General features: G+C 43.7%; 1 protein-coding gene across 8 annotated transcripts in view; it reads right to left on the bottom strand.

Moving 5' to 3' along the window:
• The window catches only part of HIPK2 (homeodomain interacting protein kinase 2), a 172,065-nt gene that overhangs the window by 32,624 nt on the left and 120,865 nt on the right, over positions 1–18,576 (bottom strand). For 3 of the 8 annotated variants that reach the window (XM_033098886.1, XM_033098889.1, XM_033098891.1), the window contains exons 5-9: positions 17,886–17,972; positions 16,142–16,326; positions 11,514–11,676; positions 8,126–8,333; positions 7,059–7,183 (exon numbers count right to left, since the gene is read on the bottom strand). In XM_033098886.1, the coding sequence (XP_032954777.1) occupies positions 7,059–7,183; positions 8,126–8,333; positions 11,514–11,676; positions 16,142–16,326; positions 17,886–17,972 (768 nt within the window). The remainder of the gene's footprint in view (positions 1–7,058; positions 7,184–8,125; positions 8,334–11,513; positions 11,677–16,141; positions 16,327–17,885; positions 17,973–18,576) is intronic. The other 5 variants (XM_033098887.1, XM_033098890.1, XM_033098893.1 and 2 more) reach the window with 3 other exon arrangements.

Raw genomic sequence — 18,576 nt, 5'->3', positions numbered from 1 at the left:
TGTCCAAAGTTGAACACTTAAAGGAACACCACTAAGGTGAAATCTTCGGCAGGTCAAGAATTTAAAGATTTAGGATCTGAGTTCTCTCTCTCTCTTTCCGTCAGGCTGGACACAACCAACACTGGGTAATTTATACCATGTAGTGCTCCACAAAGTGTGCCTGTGTCTACTGTGTGTATTTGGGCTCAGATGAACACATGAGCACTTCTGGAAATGGGTTACAAATTTGAATCAAGGCTTAATCAACAGCAATGGGTGTAAAAATGATATGATCACATTTTAGATCTGAATGGACAGTTCACCTGGTCCATTGATCTCATGCTACAGAAGAGGCTCAGTGAGATCTCTCATTGTTTTCTTGATAGTACCTGTTTGCTCATTGATCTGTTCTGATATCAGCAGAAAACTCATGGATCACAGATTATACAGCAAGGGCTTAATAAATATTGATAAAGGAGCAATTCTACCAAGGTAGTTAATTATTGTTAATTGTATTTCAGGTTTATTGAATACAAACACAATAAGCAAAAAAATAATTTAATTGTTTAAAAGAGTTACAAGCTCAAAATGTTAAATAAATAACAATTTTGTTGGCAGTAAGGTTGCTACTGACTTTGTCTGAAACTCATTTCAGATTTCATGAAAAGCATGTGTTTTGACTGAAGTCATGTTTAAATAATAAATGTTGACACTAAGCTAAGCACGTCATTTCCCCCATCCCCCTAACGTGGATATTAACATCTTACCTCAAGGACATGAGGTAAATGGCTCTTTTTTTTTTTTTCTTTTTTTTACCTCTTTCACACTGATTGGTATGTTGAACTCATTTGCGATGACACTTCAGCCGACATTGCTACAATTTATAACTTATTACTACTTTATAATTTATAAAATTAGAGCTCATATTTCTTGATGCATATTGTGTACTAAGCACAGCAAAGACCATCAATGGATTTTCTGACTTCATCTTAACTAACATCTATCCTGGGAGATGGAGACTATTATTTTCTCCCATTTCTCAGATTAATAAACTGAAACACAGAACTTAAATAACTTGTCCAGAAATATGGTAAATTAAACATATACATTTATTGTTTTCTCTCAACGCAACTAAAATGATAGCAAAGGAATAAAATATATAGATAGATCTACAAGGACAAAGAGAACAGGGAGAGATAAAAAACAGTTAACAAAATTTTGGAAACTGCAAAACAGAAGTGTAATTACTAACGGAGTTAGCAGACTGAAGGAATCTAAGGTCAAGTTTGCATATTAAACCATGAGATTCCTTCACCTGTTGGTTTCCAGATCTCTGTAATGTAGGCTCCATCCCAAAGGAGAAGGCTGGAGGAATTCTCTCTAGTGAATTGACTAGTTCAATAGAAAAAAATTACAGATCACATTGGAAGATCAAGGGATCTGCCAATGAAAACGCTGGGCTCACTCCTCATCAGCCTGTAGAGAAGCCCATGTTCAGGAGTGCTGCCACCTCCCCCTAATCTTCCCAATTAGTTTTTTAGTGCTTTAGTCCGAAATATGAATGAACAGCCAAGGTTCACCAGATGTTAAAAGCTTCTAACATGAAAGTGACTAAAACAAAAAAAGAAACTTAGAGGAAATAAAAACAGAAGAAAATTTCCAAAAATCTGTAATTAATGTCCTCACAGAGTTAATATATTTTATATCTATATATATGTATATATATCCTCTCTCTCTCTCTCTCTCTCTCTCTCTCTCTCTCTCTCTCTCTCTCTCTCTCTCCCCATGAAAAAAGACCATATATAGGAACATACATCTATCTATATCTGTATTCAGAGAACAAGAAAGAACTCTTGGAAATGAAAGAGATTAACAATTCCATCGAAGTTTTTAAAAAAAGGTGAGAAAATCTCTCAGTCACAGATAGAATATATGTATGAGAAAACAAGGGAGGGGAAGATAATGAAAATCAGAAGCTCAATTCAGAAGTACCAACACCCAATTAATAAGAATTCCACAAAGAAAAACAAAATTGAGGGGAAGAAATTAACAAAGGAAAAATAGAAGAAAAAAGTCCAGATTAAAAAGGTAAATAGGGTGTGTGCAGGACAATGTATGAAGAAAGATCCATAAGAAAGCATGTAGTCAGACCACCAGAGACAAAGGGAGTCTTCTAAAAGCTTCAGAAAGATACCAAAACAACATCATCAGAAAGAGAGAAAACAGTAACGACACACTGAACCTCTTAATATGCTCAAACACATCAACACATCAAACACAGACCTTTTGAAGCTCTGGAAGAGTTTGGGGCTGCATAATAATAGATATACATAGGGGAAACTAACCCCACAAAAAAGTGAGACATCCAAAACTCCAGGAAAAACAAGCTGTACAGGAAAGGAAATAGACTCAGTATAATATGAGGCTCAGCTGAGAATAATATTATACAATATGGATGACAATAATTATGTAAATAATGCAAAGTGGTTGAATGAAAAATGATATGGGAGGAATGAGAGAAGGGAAGAGTGAGTGGGTGAAAGAGAGGAAGAGAGTGAGCACGTGAGCACGCGTGTGTTACGGGGACGGGGGATTAGAGAGCTAAGCCTTTGTCTTCCACAGTAGGAAGTCAGTCGGTGCCTAACATGGAAAAATCAGTACAAAAGCATTTTAAGCATGTTCTGTAGAAAGAAACATGGAGGTAAATAAAATAAAACAGTTAAACATTATTATTTTGGGGGAGTGGATATTGGGGATGGGATAGAGCAGGAGACTATTATTTTTGTTTAAGTTTGTGGTGGCATTTAACTTTAAAAATGGTGTATATGTATTACTTTGAAAAAGAATGAAATTAAAACAAAAACAAAAACTCCCCCAAAGTCATATAACCAGGAAGTGCTGGGGCTGGCATCCGAACACGGGAATTCCAGAGCCCATGCTCTCAGCCGGTACACTCCCGGGAGCTCTTTCTGGAGATGCTACTCAAAATGCACGGCCCTATTCAGAATCAGGCATTGGGGGTAACTGTGTAAAAGTGGTATGAAAAAGTCTTGTTCATTAACAATTGCCAGGTACCAAGCAAGAGAGAATGGTTGGGAAGACCAGCTGCTGAAAAGGTTACCAAAGGAGGTTTGAGTGTTGTATTCTGGACAGTTTAAAGAGTTCAAGCAAACAGTTTGTCCTTAAGGGAAATATTTAATGGGGTTCAGGTGATGAGTTGATTGGCTAGAAGAATGTAAAAAACGTCTTCACAGAAGGGCAGGGTCTACAAGGATCTGGCACACAGACATCTCCACATCTTGGGGGACTGAGTCTGTTCCAGCCTTGCTCGTCCAAGTGGGTTTTGGATCCGGCCATGTGAAGAGGGAGAGAAATTCAATGCCATCTCAGCCAAGAACTGTACTTCCCATGTCTCACCTTTACCGACTCCGTCACGATTTCTAATGGTGGTCAAGATGCTAGCTCTCGCTTTGGGCTTGGGAGGAAAGAGGTGACAGCAGCTTTTAGGCACTATCAAAACAGCATTACTCTAAGGCAATCCACAAAGGGCACTTCATGTACTGAAACAAGAGGGTGTGGTGACACCTTCTCCTTCCAGGCACACATCCTTAGGACGCCCCAGAGAGACTGTTCCCCTCTGAGGGACACGAGACGCTGCTGGGAGGTGTGGAGGGGAAGGGCAAAGCAAACAAAACTAACGGGAGCGATGGATTCAAAAGACTCCGTCTCTAAACTTTCACCAATAAAATACTTGAAAAGATTTAAATATTTAGATAAAATGATGCCAATGTTTTGGATATATTTAACGTAAATAATAGAAACTTAAAACATAGAAACTTATCCAGAGAAAAATGAAGGCGTCTGTTTAAATGTTTAGTTATTGCTATTTTTTTAAATAGCTACCATACTAGTTTCTATAGGTTAGCTTATTTTTGTCCATTTAAAAATTTCTAGGAGAGAGCTCCATCATAACAAGTTAACATATTGGCATGGATTAAGTGACAAGCAGAGAGAAAAAGAAAGCAAGCAACAAACAAAAGACACAACATGGTACTGGATAGGTTAGGAATTTCTTAGTAGAGCTTAGAAATCATTGCGTGTGAAGACACACTGGTCTCCCATGTGCTTCCTAATTGCTACATGGGGTTCCATTTCATGCACATATCAATTTAACAAATCTCCTACTGACAAACGTTCAACGTGCTCCCAGCAGTTCCCTGTTATAAACACTGTAGTAATTAAAATCCTGTATATATATATATTTTTTTGTTGTTGTTCACTTTCCCAGTTACAGCTTTAGGTTAGAAGATTTACAGCATCCTAGAGACTCTTTTTCAAGGGAGCAACAGGTAAAAGCTCTTCCCTGCTATGATTAAAAGACTGATACAAATTCAGAAACACTGAGCCTATTGGTTTCCACCCAACTGAACAATGAAGAATGTCTATTTTAGCTAATAAGAGGTGCTAATTATTATTTCTTTCAGAGGTGGTTCTGGGCTTACTAAGGTTAAATGTGCAAACACAAAAATGGGTCTAAAAGTACCCTTTAAGGTATATGTGAATTCTTTAGGTTTTGGCTTAGAGGAGGAGCGCTGGGAGACTGGCCTGGATTTCTGCCACTCAGATAAAAGATGAACAAGCTGCTTTGGCCTGGAATGAGCTGTAGTTCTTTCTCGTGCTCTGTCCTGGCCTTCTCTGAACTCCCTCCTACCAAACTGGGCAAACAAAAGGAAGCTGTGAGGACCAGTGCAAAAGGTAGGAGTAGAGGGCCGGCTTTAAATACAGAAGGTTCTCTGTTTACACACTTCCAGCAAGACAAAACTGTGCGTGTCACCAGAAGCTGGTGTTAGTGGTGACTTGCAGTGTCAATTTGGATGTACGAACAAAGAGATGAACAGCGGTTAATATCAATCTTAAACAAGCTGTTCCAGAAAACAGAAGAAGAGGTAATAATATCCAACATATTTTATGAGACTGGTATAACCTTGATGCCCAAATCAGATAAGGATTCTATAAGAAAGAGAAATTATATGCCACTTTTCACTTACAAACACAAAAATACTAAGTACAGTATTTACAAACAATCTGGTATTGAAAAGCAATGCAAACATATCAAATGCGACATGATCAAATAAAGTGGATCTCGGAAATACAAGAATAGTTGAACATGACAAAATCTATTATGTAACTTGCTACATTAACAGATTAAGGAACAAAAACATATGAGTACTTCAACAGATGCAGAAAGAACATTTGATGCAATTTAGTATTCATTCAGCAAAAATATTTAGCAAACTTGATAAAGTGTCTCTATCAATATTGTTAGTAAACAAAATACCTAATGGCGAACAGCTAGAATTTCCTTTAAAGTTAGGTACAAGTTAAAGATGCCCCATATCAACACTGTTATTAAACATTGTTTTGGAGGTGCTCTCAGCCCAGTGATATCAGAATGATAAAGTATAAGGATTTGGAAGGAAGAAACAAAACTATTATTGGCAAATAAAAGGACAGTCCACATAGAAAATCAAAGGGAATTCACAGAAACAATCAGAAGTAAACAGAGTTTAGAAGGATTGATAGATAACAAACTCAATAGACCAAAGTCAGTATATTGCTATAAACCAAAGACAAATAATTAGAAATAATAGTTAACATTGAAGAATTATTCCAACAAAAGGAAACTTTAATGAGAGGAATAACAGTCTATCATGTTCAGGGATGAAATGTCAGTTCTAAAGTAAATATAAATTTAAGGCAAGCCCAATAAATACAAACCAGAATTTTTTTTTGGAACTAAAATTCTTATGTAAGAGTGATATTTAAATTCACATGGAAAAGTGAAAGGAAAAGAACAGACAAGGAAATTTTGAAGAACCCTGTGGGAGCAGGGCTTTCCCTATCAGATACCAATACACACATTGAAGTTATAACAGTTAAGACAATAGGATATTAGAAAGGCCAATGGAATGAAACAGAAAGCCCAAAACAGACGTATGTAATTTGACTACATTAAAATGAAAGCCAAAACTTCTAGTCAACAAAAGACACCATAAATAAAATGTCTTTGAAAACACTTTGAAAAAAGCTTTTGGGAACCTATCTTATTTAAAAATAAAGGTGCACACTGTTCCCCAATAAAGTCCTGTTCCCCTTCCCCAATAAAATCTTAAAAATAAAATAAAACAAAATGAAAAATAAAAATAAACATGCTTCTAAACTACCAACATTTAGGTCAAGGTTTCCTTGGTACCAACAACAGAAATGATTATTTGGAAGCAATTTAGCTCGGTGGTTAAACTACAGATGCTGATGTCAGACTTGTTGGGTTTGTGTCCTGGTTCTGTCACCTGATTGCTGTGTGACTTTGGGCCAGTGATTGTGCCTCATTTTCCCTATTTGTCAAAAGAAGACAAATAGCTTAGTGTGTTTCTGGGGATGACATCAATAATAATTTCTGAAGTGCCGGGCATAATTATGATGTCTACATTAAGGTTCAAGTGTCACGACCATTATCTTCGCATCACCATGTTACCTTAAATTTCCACAGCACTTTACACATTTTCAACCACTTTCACCTCTGTCATCTCATTCTACCATCAGAGTACCTATGTGAACAGATAAGGAAGGTTCCAGCTCACAGCTTCTGTGATCCTGGCTTGTCAACTATAAAATAAGGAGATCATCTCCAAGTCTTCTTTGGCACTAAGAAAATAATTTCCATTTTATACAAGGAAGAAAATCAAGGCAAACAAATGTTAACTCACTTGCCGTAGGTCACAGAGAGTTATTCGTAGAGTTAGGATGAAAACTTAGGTCTCCCATATTAATTTGCATTAGAAAGACACAATAATAGTAATAATTTCCCCAGACTCTCCCTGTGTCTAAATTTCTTCTTGGAATTGTAAGCCAGACACTTATAGGTAATTCACCTGGGATCACCCAGAATATGACGGAGGTATTCTAATGATTCGAAGCACCTAACTCACCGGCAGGGAGGCAATGGGGGGAGCGATGTCTCTTCTGGGAACAGTGACATGGATAAATGGCAACACCAGGAGTAAGAACGAAAAAATTACCTGGGCGAGCAGACCTGGCTGGATCTGAAGAGGCTGAGCTCCTGGGGCTTGGGTGACGATGGGAACAGCATTTTCCATTCGCACGGAATAGCCAGCATGCTTCGAGGGAGAGGGCTGCAATCCTGCTTCAGACAATGCGCGAGGGAGAGAGGGGTTAGCTGAGCGATCGGAACCGGCTGGAGGAACGCAGCCTTCCTGACGTGTCAGCGCTCAACTCCCCTTTGCATCAGACCCCACCAGTGTTGCCCGGTCCTGTGGAAATCTCCCCTTTCGTTTCTAACTTAATTTTTTTTAAAAAACCAAAAAGAAAAGAAAAGAGCCCCACAAAAAATAACTACGAATGTGTTCAAAGACTAGAAGGTCAATTTAAGAAGTCTGTAAAACCAAAAGTGGAACAGTTACGCTGACAAATTACGACAGGAAAAGAACTGCTTCCGACAGGAAGAAAAATCATGTACGTCAAAGCCAGCGGTGTTGGGAGAGAACACGAGTCCGTTAGGAGTTGCACTGACTCTGAAACTGGGCAACCGCACATGCTTGCCTCCTGGGTTTGCAAAAACAAATTCTCGAACTTTCCGTGTAAACTGTGACGAAGTACACGGTCAACGCCAGCTTCTTAGTGCTCTCAGGAGAAGAGTGTGGGGATGCATGGCCACAGAATCATTTGGGGGAGGCCTGGGAGGGACTTTTCAGAGAGATTTACATTCTCCCTGAGAACTGGGACCAGGTGGGCTGTCAGGGCTTGGCACTGTTCTGTAGATAAGCCACCCAGAGGGCAACGCATGTGAGAGGCTATCAACATAACAATGGGAGCACACAAACAATGTGCTTATTTACAGACAGCTGGGCGGGGATAAAATCACGGGCAGGTGGTGGAATAACAAATTCCCATTGTTTCTAGGCCACAGTAGGCTAGGGGCCTCAAGTTCGGTGATGCCAGTGCTCTCACCAAAGGAAAGGAAGAGGGCTTTCGCCCAGGAAGTTGCCAGGACGGAACACTGTGGGGCCAGCAGCTCAGAGGCTGTCCAGCCGGGAGCAGGGGAGACGCTGTGTCCGCTCATGCTTACCTTGGAAGCCGGGCGGACACACGATTAGAGCTTGCTGGAAGGGGTCGGGCCGGGCACAAATCTGCGCTGTCCCCGTCTGCAGGGGCATGCTCCGCTGGGCCACTGCAGCCATGGACGCCGCTGAGGGCTGGTAGAGTGCAGAGTGGTAGTTTAGTATGGAGACTTCGGGATTGGCTAAGGAAAGAGTGGCACTGGTGGAGGTGGGAGCCTAAAGGAATGATGGGGATTAAACAAAAATAAACAAAAATAAAAAATGAGGGCGGTGGCAGGTTGGGAGACACGAATCTAAATCAAACAAATGAACTCAAAGAACAAACAAAAATCAAGAGCAAAGAAGCAAAAACAGAGGGGAGTGGAAATACAGTTGAGAAGTGTCAAGAGAAAAAGCAGGCACCTGCAGCCACATGACACAGAATCACCTTTGGTACTTATGTTCAGGCCTGTTCTAACTTGTGTGGGGCCTGGACAAGAGTGCAAACGGATGCCCGCGTACCATACTCGTATGTCTAAAGACTGTGACGTTAAAAATTAGGCTAGAAATGAGGAACGTTCTGCCCTTCCACTCTGACAGATATGCCTTCATCTGGAAGGCCAGGTTTGAATGTAGGACTCCTGGAGTCCTTGGGTTGTGTACTGTGTATAGTGGCGGAGTTGCTGAAGCCCTGCCTTCCTTCCCTCCCGGCCCCGGCTCTGTCCCACAGGTGACGGGCTCTGGGCGCACATATGTGGACCTGGGGTTGTGGTCCATAGTTGGGAGACTTGAATCCAGGCCCAGGGTCCCAGGGTCCCAGAGTGTGCCCTGGAAGCACACATACCTGGAGGTGGGGCCCAGGAGGAGGCTGTCTTGTTCAGGTCTAAGGGAGCACTGTTTAGATACTCTTAGGTGGCTACACAGCAGTTACTAGAAAGAAATATGCTATAGAAACAGACATGGAGTAGGGGGTGTTTCTTCTTTGAGCTTGGTACACTCTTACACTGGTGTTCAGCTACTAAGGCTGGAAGGCAGACAGAAAGATGCTGGTGGGTCAAGAACCTTGAAAAGCAGATGGGTTCGACTACTGTGGAAATTATGTCCTCTCTCTTTTCTCTTTCAGAAAGAAACATCATCTGAGACTGAACCTCCATGTGAAGCAAGGCGGCAGAAGGAAAATAACTTCTAAACTGGGAACTGTCCATTTTCACCCCATCTTAACTTTCTCCACACTGGATCCTCCATCACCGCAGGTGGAGGTTACCAGTGGCTCCAATTCACCACTGTTTACAAGAGATCTGGTCATTAGAGGTTACGAGGACTGAAGAATAAGGAAGACAGAATCACAGGACACCTTGGACACACATAGAAATAGAATTATAGAAAGGGTATGAATGCATGCCAAATTTCATACGAGGATAAAATTTCACTTTATATTTTTTATACTTAGCTTTTATGCTGAATTTCAGTGCAAAGCAAATTCATTTGTTTGAAGGTGATGACTAAACGATGTGGAGTACGTTTGCATTTTAAGATACATGTTGTAACGCTAAACGTCGGTTTGTACAGCATCACATAGCTAGACTCCAGGTCACGTGACTGGGAACGCGTGGGCGACACGTGTAGCCCAGTGTCCGTGTTTTGTTACTGATGACATGTCTAGTATTTCCTGTCTGTTCTCTCCGTGGCCCCGTCTCTCCTGAAGGCCACACACACAGTTCCCACTATCTGCTCAGACTCACACGCCAAAGTCCAGGCTCCCCTCGGGTTTGGGTCCTCCAATCTTCCTCTTTGGGGCACCAATATCCTCAACTGTCTCACCCTCTGATGAGTCCCGGGTCCTGCTGCTTCTCCCTGTGCAGTGTCCCCCGTCCCCATCTCTTTTCGGCGGCTACTTCCTCAGCAGAGATCCTCCCCCCGGTGCCTGCGGCCTGTGAGGCTCTGACTAGTGATGTTTTGGCCTGTACCCTTTCTCTTCCAGTCGTTGGGTACAGAGGCGAGAAAATTCTTTCTAAAAGACTACTCTGTGCATGTCACCAGCCCTGCTCAAAAATCTCTAGTCACTGCCTAATGGACACTGCCTATGCCCTTTGGTCTGGTACTCCCTACCCACGGTTTGGCCAACCTTCCCTTCTAAATGGATCTCCCTCTGCTCCCCGAGCTCTTGGCACCAGCCAGACCAGTCTACTCATTGTGACGTGGTTCTGGTGATGAAGAACAAAACCATGGAGAGATCTGTCCAGGAGCTCACCCGTCTGGCTGCGATGCTTCAGCCTGAGGGCTGGGCTAGGTGCTGGGAGGGGCTGTTTCTGGACTCTAGGCCTTACAGAGCACTAGCTCTTCCCCTCAGGAGAGCTTTAAGAACACCAGTGACCTCAGGCGGCCTCTCCTAGAGTTTAGGCATAGAGAGAGAGGATAGGCTGGGAGGTAAAACGAGGCACTGGCAACCCAACGTGCTGCAGGAACGACCTAGGAAAACAGGTCAGTGACTCTTCAGTGACAGTAGGGGACTGTCCAAAAGAGTGGATGGCCAGGTGGAGGTATTCATTCATACTTCAGGATTAGAACATACACACCCCTCTCCTCTGGAGGGGTGTGTAAGTGTGGTGTGTGTGTGTGTACACGCGCACGCACACGCGCAGGGGAGTGGTGTCACTACAGATTCATATTAAGACTGAAAAAGTCTAGCGACATGTCTTTGGGGGATCTGGTAAGATTGTAAGATGGGAGTAAAAGTCTCTTAGATAACAGAGACCCCCTGAGCTAGGACCTAGAGAGTATTTATTCAAGATTCCCTGGGTGCCATCTATGTTTGCAAGCAGCACGTTAGGTGCTAGATTCTGCTAATTTTCTGCAAAAGGCTGGAAATCTGTGGGAAGAAAACCTTAGTTTCTCGGTCCCTTTCAGTTCCAGATGCTGGGATTCTGGTGACAGACTGATGAAGTGCATTTCCCCAGGACTTGGAGAGAGAACATATTCTATCTGAAAGGAGAACACGGGGAGCCAGCAGAGTGGGGACAAGGGGCCAGGGCCTGACTGGATGATTGCTAGTGTCCCAGTTCTAGAATTCTTTACCAGGCTGACGCGCGATGTACAAGGATCATAGCATCTCCTTGACCTTATTTCCGCTTCAGGACAGACGGAAGCGGTAAGAGGTACCGTCTCAGCAACAACTTCCTTACTGAGTCTTTGCTGGGATCTTTCAGTGGGGCCAGCAGTTGATACAAAGGGTGCCTGGGGCTCTCAGAGGAAATAACCTTGGACACAAACACCTTTTTACGGAACTGAATATGACACTAGCGGAATTTTGTCTCTTGTGTATGACATGGAAGGAATGCTGTCTCCTGACTGGGTTTGGGGGGAAAATACAATTCCCGATGCTGTGAGCCGCGCCTGTGTCCTCCGCTCCCCACTTACCTGGTTGTGGACAGTGTTCAGCTGGTTGTTGAAGGTCATGGTCAGGTTGGTGGATGTGCTGGGGGCCACGTGTGTGATGAACGGGGTTTTGCTCTGGTTCACCGTGTCGTACATATTCACCCGCCGCTTGCAAATCTCCATGTTCTGGAAACATGATTTGACGCTGTTCATGCGAAAGGCAGAGACAGAGGTACAAGGGAAAGAAAAGAGGAATGTGGGGTAACGGGGGAGAAAACGGAGAGGGAAGAGGAGAGAACAGTTAATCTCTACAGGAAACAAAACTGGGGGACTTAACTTTCAGTCTAAATTTCCTGGATTTCTCATGTAAAGTCTGTGTCTGTAACAGTCAATGTTATTTAGACGAGTTTCCCCCACTGCCTTTCTACCTCTTCTCCCCACCCGGGAATGGGTAAAGGTTCTCCACGGCACAACAGATCTGATGGCGCTCACTGCATTTTCCTCATATCGCTGATCTGCCTCCAACTTCACTGCTCATGCTCAGCTTTCAGAGCACTTTCTGGCCCATAAACAAACATACAAGTTCTTTGATTTAGAGCATTACACAGCAGCTTATGATCTGCCTCCAGCTTCCCCAAAGAGGGCTCCTTGGTCTGATCCTTCCCAGCTATTCTGGGGCACCAGCGCCATCTAGGGGACAGCCAGGGAACTAGCCAACCTAATATGGCCCTATTGCCACTCTTCCCACCAGAATTGTGGCTGTCATGAGAACAATAATAATAGCAATAATTAATAATAGCAGCTAACATTGATTCAAAGTGTGGTTGTTGTGTGCAGATGCTTTCACTCAGTCCTACAGCAACCACGAGAGGGAGAGACCATTGTTGCCCCTATTTTACAAGTAAGGATGAAATTTAGAGAGGAGAGGTCATTTGCCAAGGTCACGAGTTAATTACTGGCAATCTTCATGTATGCACACACGTATGCATCCTCTTGAACTGCCTTCATCCTTCCTTTTTATTTTCTAATTCTTGCCACGTTACATGAAATAAAATCCTCTCCCTCTTCGCCCCCACCCTCCATTGCATTTGTGAATCAAAACAAAACCCTCATTATGAAAACAAGGTACAAATGTGTTGCTGACACCAGGATCAAAACCCGCCATAAAGTGTCCTTCAGAATTTATACATGGTTTCTCACTCACATCTGTGTCTTCTTCTAACTAAACTCAGTTTACCTTAAATGCCAAAATTCAAGATAATAAAACAGCATTTAAAGTTCAATGTTAAACTTACTTTAATTATATGTAATAACTGAATATAAATAAATAATTTTCTACCATTCTAAGATAACAAATATGTACTATTTCTGCATATCACAGAGGTAAGCTGTATTTTGGGCCAACCAGGTACTAGCGGGCTATCCTAAAACACTCTTTCCATGAAACGTGTTCTGAACTGATTTAGATATGCTCAGAGAATCCTTGCTTTCTGAGTTGATGATGACTTACATTGGCCACACAATGCCCATGAAATAAATATTTATTGACTGTTGACCCTGGAGAGAAAGGAAAACATACTCTACGGTAACCAACAGCTAAATTAAAAAACACCAAACAAAAACTAACAATGCTGGTAAAGCCAACACGTTTTGAGCACCTTCTAAGTACCAAGCACACTGCTAAGTGCTTTCACATGGAAGCTGAAGCAATAAAATGATGGATTTTATAGTCTTTTTGGAATTATATTAAAGGATTCACTGATTTTGTGACAATTCAACCCAAAGCTTTTAGACTCAGAATATTCTGAAATGGTTTGAGTTTTGAGTTTCAGGAAGAGGCAAACACTTTCACGTTGGGTTAATCCTATGAGAAAGGTGTTTAAGGAATTTGTGCACTAGAGTCCTGGTTTGGAGGGATGGGTGGGGTCTCTTTTAAGTATTAATCTAGATGTTAGGGCAGCTGTGGTCCAGCCCCGAGGGTGGGGTCTACAGCAGGTGGGCCAGGAGGCTTCTTCTCGCCCGGACTTCTCATAGTCTTCCCAGCAAGTTCTGGGGACCCTTAGGGATTAGGTCTACTGCCAGGTAAGCCCAGGTGTGCTCAAAGACCCGTTTTTCCTTCTGAGGCCCATTTTCTGAGTTACAAGTGGTCAGGGGTCCTCTTGGGACCCTCACCAAGTTCTGAATTTGAAGCTGACGCTCACGGCCTCCATGCTCAGTCTTCACCAAGGACAGTGAAGCATTCTACTGCTGCTTCCGCATAGAACCCAGGGACGGTCAGAACCCTGAGGTCATTCAGCCGTGACTGCGACTTTATGTGGGTGACTGTCTCATCGACTTAGTGCGGATGGCTAACGGGAGCCCTCTGGAGAGACCCCTCCTGCTCCTACCCATAGCTGTTCCTCAATCATCCCACTGCCGCCCTGAATGTAAAAAGACTGCTCTGTGGTGCTGAACTGACATCCCCTTGACTTACCCCTACCACACCAAGAAACAGGTCAAATCCCACTACAAAAAGAGTTTGCAAGAAACGGGTTCAAGTTCCTTCTTTGTACTGCAGTTTGCTTGTTTCAAACATGGTTCTAAATTAAAGACTCAGTGTCTGGTTGTTGTAATATGATTTCACTTGCTTAACATTAAATGATAAGGAACAGAACTGAAATTAGAGGAAGCACAGTCTGTGGTGGATGCCACCCATTCATTTCTTGTAGGCTGGTTAAGGTCAAGTCCAGCCTGGAGACGCGGTCTCATTTGAGTCTGGCCACGGCAGGGCCAACTGTACTCTGCAAAGATCTCTTATCCCCAGCCTCTTCTCACATATTCCCTTTTCTTCCTGACCCTAACTAAAATCTGGTGCTCTCTTGAGTACACTGCTGCTCCCTGCAGACATCCAGGGATGTGAATTTCAAATCCCAAGTGCCTCGGGGTTGAGAGGCTGAAGTGAGATTTCTCATTATCCAGTTATGAGCTGAACTGTGCCCCCACCCCATTTCCTATATATTACTCTACTGCCAACAACGTAAGTCTGTCAATCTGTCTTTTTCTCTTAGCCGCCTGGCAAAACTCCAACCTGGATCAACCCAATTACCTGTTTTTTCTGTGCCTTCACCTGGGGAGTTCAGTTACACCCCACATGGTTCGATTCCAACCTCCATGCTCAATTCTACTGTATGTCTCTGTTCAATTTGCTCTGCATTCTGTTCCAACTACCTAAACTTTCCTACCCTCCTTAAACCACCAACCACCTTGCTCTCAACAAGAGCAGACAGAGCTGCTGCAGAACTCCTTCAGCTTTGCGCCGCTAAACCAGCACACCTGCCAACATCCACGACCCTTCCGGTGACAGAGGCTTCTTCCTCTACCTGCGCTCTGAATCCCAGCCCCACCGTCTCAGGAAAATTCTCTTTTGAGCATCCTTTATCTTTAATCTTTCACTTGCTACCAGCCTCTCCCATCAGCATTTAAAACTGCTCCAGTCTCTTCCATATTAAAAGAAAGCCCCCTTGGGCCCTCCTCAGTCTCCCCTCTATTTCCTCCCTCCCTTTTCACAGCCTTCCTTCTTGAAAGGTTCCTATTTCTTCACCTCTCTCTCAGTCTTTCAACCTGCTGAGCTGGTTTCTGCTTCTGCCGTCCCCTGAAGCAGCTCCCACTAAGTTACCAACAGCTTCCATGTTGCCAAATGCCATGGGCTTGTCTTCCCGGCTCACTGACTTGACCAGGCAGCGGCGGGTAGGTCTTCTGTAAACACGCTCTGCTCTAACCAGCCAGTCCCTGCGTACAAGTCCTGCAGTGACGCCACATCGCTCTTGGGCTCAAGACCAAAATCCTGACCACAGAAGGCTCGCGCTCGGCTCACCCTGGGGCCTCATCTCTCCCACTGTCGCCCAGCTCTCCGGCTCGGCCCTGCCAGTGGGGGCCTCTCTGCACAGGCCATGCCCTTTCTGCTTTCGTGGGCCTGTCCCCCAGTTCCCTGTCACTCATCTTTCGGCGGTCACTTCCCCAGGATCTTGCCTGTCCCGCCCCAAGCGAGTCTCCTTCGTCACACGCTCTCATCACACCCTATCCTTTCCCTGATATCAGCCTGGCTATTTGGGGATCATTGGTTCTATACCTTTCTCTCTCCTATGGACCGCAAGCTGCAGTGGGCAGGGTCTCTACCTCAGCCCCCCAAGGTACCCCCAGCACCTGGCATAGCACACAGCACGCTGGATGGATGGATGGATGGATGGATGGATGGATGGATGAACAAAGCCAAATCCAAATTAGACTGAGCCCTCCCTGGAACGGTCCTGGGAGTGACCGCTGGCATTAGAAGTGGCTCTGCCTCTGTATCCAGTCCTTTTGAGCATCTCCCTTCATGCACAGACACCCAGAGTCTGGTCCACGCAACCCTGAACTTTCCTATGCTCCACCGTCCCCTCCTTTATTGGGGTAAAGCAAACTGTGGCCCAGGGTCCCCATCTGGCCACCTGTTTTTAGAAATAATGTTTTACTGGATCACAGCCTCACTCATTCATTTATGAATTGTCCACAGCTTCTTTCAGCCGGAACAGCAGAGCTGAGTGATTGTGACAGAGACTGTATGGCCATTAAACATAAAGATATTTACTATCTCGGGCTTTAAAGAAAAAGTTTGCCGAGCCCCGGTATAAAGCCCCGAGCAGGACACCTACTGTGTGCTGTGGGGAAAGTCGAGTAAGTGTGTCATGGTGACAAAGGGGTGGTTCAGGGTTTCGATCGGAGTGATTCTCTTATCAGCATCTATGGTCAGCATCTTCTTTAACAAGTCAATGAACTCCCGCCGGTCTGCCTTTTCCACCAACATGTCACTGCCTTCCAAATCTGTTGTCATGTTCACCTGGAAGTAAGCAGGGACAGGTTAGAGAGACCCTGCTATGCCGCCCCCGTCCCCGACTTCCCTTATTCTCCTGCAGCTCCACCCCAATCTCTCAGTCACCCCCTCCCAGTTCCCAGGAGGCTGTGTCTGCCCTGTTGGAGGCGCTGCCGTAAGTTGCATAACAATGTGAATGTACTTACTACGACTGAATTGTACAATTATAAATGGTGAGACGGTAAATTTTATGCTATCTATACTTTACCACAATTAAAAAACAATAACTACAACGAAGCAGTACAAAATAAGATGTAAAAAGGTTTCTTTATTTAACCTTCAGAGGGAAATGTAGGGGCCCGAGTGACCACTCCTACATCTACCGTGTATCAGTCTTCTTGCAGCTCCCCGAGTTAGGGCCAGAATCATTTTAGTCCTGGTGTTCATTGGTGTTACTTCTGACCATGACAAGCAGGATATCTGAACACAGAATTTTTCTTCCCAGAGCAAGTCTGTACTAGGATAGCCTTTGAAAAGACTAGTTTTGTGGCGCTGTCTATGTTTTCCAAGGCATGCTCTGGAAAGCAATTTCACTTTCCTCGGACAATCTAAGCTTCCAATCAACTGACAAGTATACTTGACTCACTATCACGGTTTTTGGTTACACTTATCTTCAGTGAGAGGTGTGCTAAGTGTTTATGGGTCTCTAGCTTTATTTCTCATTGCTTTTAAGAAAAATTCACTTTGGGTTGCCCTGATTTTAGACTAGTCTTTATGTTAAAAATAGCTGAAGTTGTAGCACACAGGTGAGAGCCTGCGGTCTCTCCAGTGAGCCGAGAGAGATGGAGTGTAGTGTGTGGAATTGTGTCCCTGTAAAAGATATGTGTACGTCCTAACTGCTGGGTCCTGTGAATGTGGCCTGATTTGGAAATAGGGTCTTTGCAGGTGTCATCAAGTTAAAATGAGGTCAAACTGGAATAGGCTGGGCCCCAAATCCAATGACTGGTGTCTTTATAAGAGGAACAAAAAGAGGGATATTTGGACACAGAAATAAGAGGAAACAGGATGAAGGCCACACGAAGAAGGAGGCAGAGCATGGGGGACGACGGGACACTGAGAACTGTTAGGGGCTAGAAGCTAGAAGAGGCATGAGGCAGTTTCTTCCTAGAGTCTTCAGAGGGAACATCTCCCTGTTGATACTTTGATTTCGAACTTCAAGCCTCCAGAACGGTGGTACCTTGTTACACAAGGGAAGTAATGCGGAATCACGGGCAATGCACTCAAATGTACTACTGGGCTTGAATTCTTCTCAGGAAAACATCAGTAAGACTACTGGCCAGTACTACTTCACAAATGGGAACCAATAAACTGAAGCTATTTTTAAGGAGCTGGTGTAAGGTTTTTCAAATGTCCCACAAACCCAGTGGCATTCTACCTAAGGCTGGCATATCATTGTTTAAGGTCAAGGTCAACCACTGCAGTTGAGTAACGTGGATTTCTACACGCCTTGCTACATTATTCTTGCAGAAGTCTTGCTGTGCTGGGTTTTAAAGGGCTAACATGGCATACTCACCCACGGAGCTTACCTGGGCCATATCATCTAAACAGTTGAAAATGTACTTCCTTGCTTCTTTTGACTTAATCCCCGTCTCTGCTTCATGGTCATCTGGTGTCTGGTCAAGAGAGGCAAAAGCTGATTAGTCATGTGAATTATTTTCTGGTCACTGTGACTTAAACCCTCGAGCTTCTGCTTCTCATGGAGGGTCTTTTCCCTACTTTTTAGAGGAGACTTTGATTCTTCTCAAAGTGACCTGCAAACTAATTACTTTCTTCATCTTCCACACTAACTCATCCCTCTTCCTTCCTCCCTTCCTTCTTCCCTTTCTTCTTTCTTCCTTGTTCCCCTTCCTTCCTTCCTTCCTTCCTTCCTTCCTTCCTTCCTTCCTTCCTTCCCTCCCTCCCTCCCTCTCTCCCATGAGCACCTGCTGGGGCCTGCCCTGAGTCAGGTTTGGAAGGTACCAAGAAAAGCAAGATATGCCACATCCATGATAACTCTACATTCTTCCTTAATTTAAGGGATAAGGTAAAATTTCACATGTGGAAAAACAGAAGGCCTTTCCCACATGTTTGAAAATTTTAATTTAATTTTGTGCATCAAACTCTTACACATATAGCTATCACTACGTGCCAGGCACTAATTCTAAAGCACATGAACTCATTTAAGACTCTTCACTACAATCTTAGGTAGGACGATTACCAACCCATTTCCAGAGGGAG

The sequence above is a fragment of the Rhinolophus ferrumequinum genome, chromosome 26 (genome assembly GCF_004115265.2).
Source record: "Rhinolophus ferrumequinum isolate MPI-CBG mRhiFer1 chromosome 26, mRhiFer1_v1.p, whole genome shotgun sequence".
Lineage (NCBI taxonomy): Eukaryota > Metazoa > Chordata > Mammalia > Chiroptera > Rhinolophidae > Rhinolophus > Rhinolophus ferrumequinum.
Note: the sequence above shows the minus strand (reverse complement) of the source record. Positions and strands in the feature narration are given on the sequence as shown.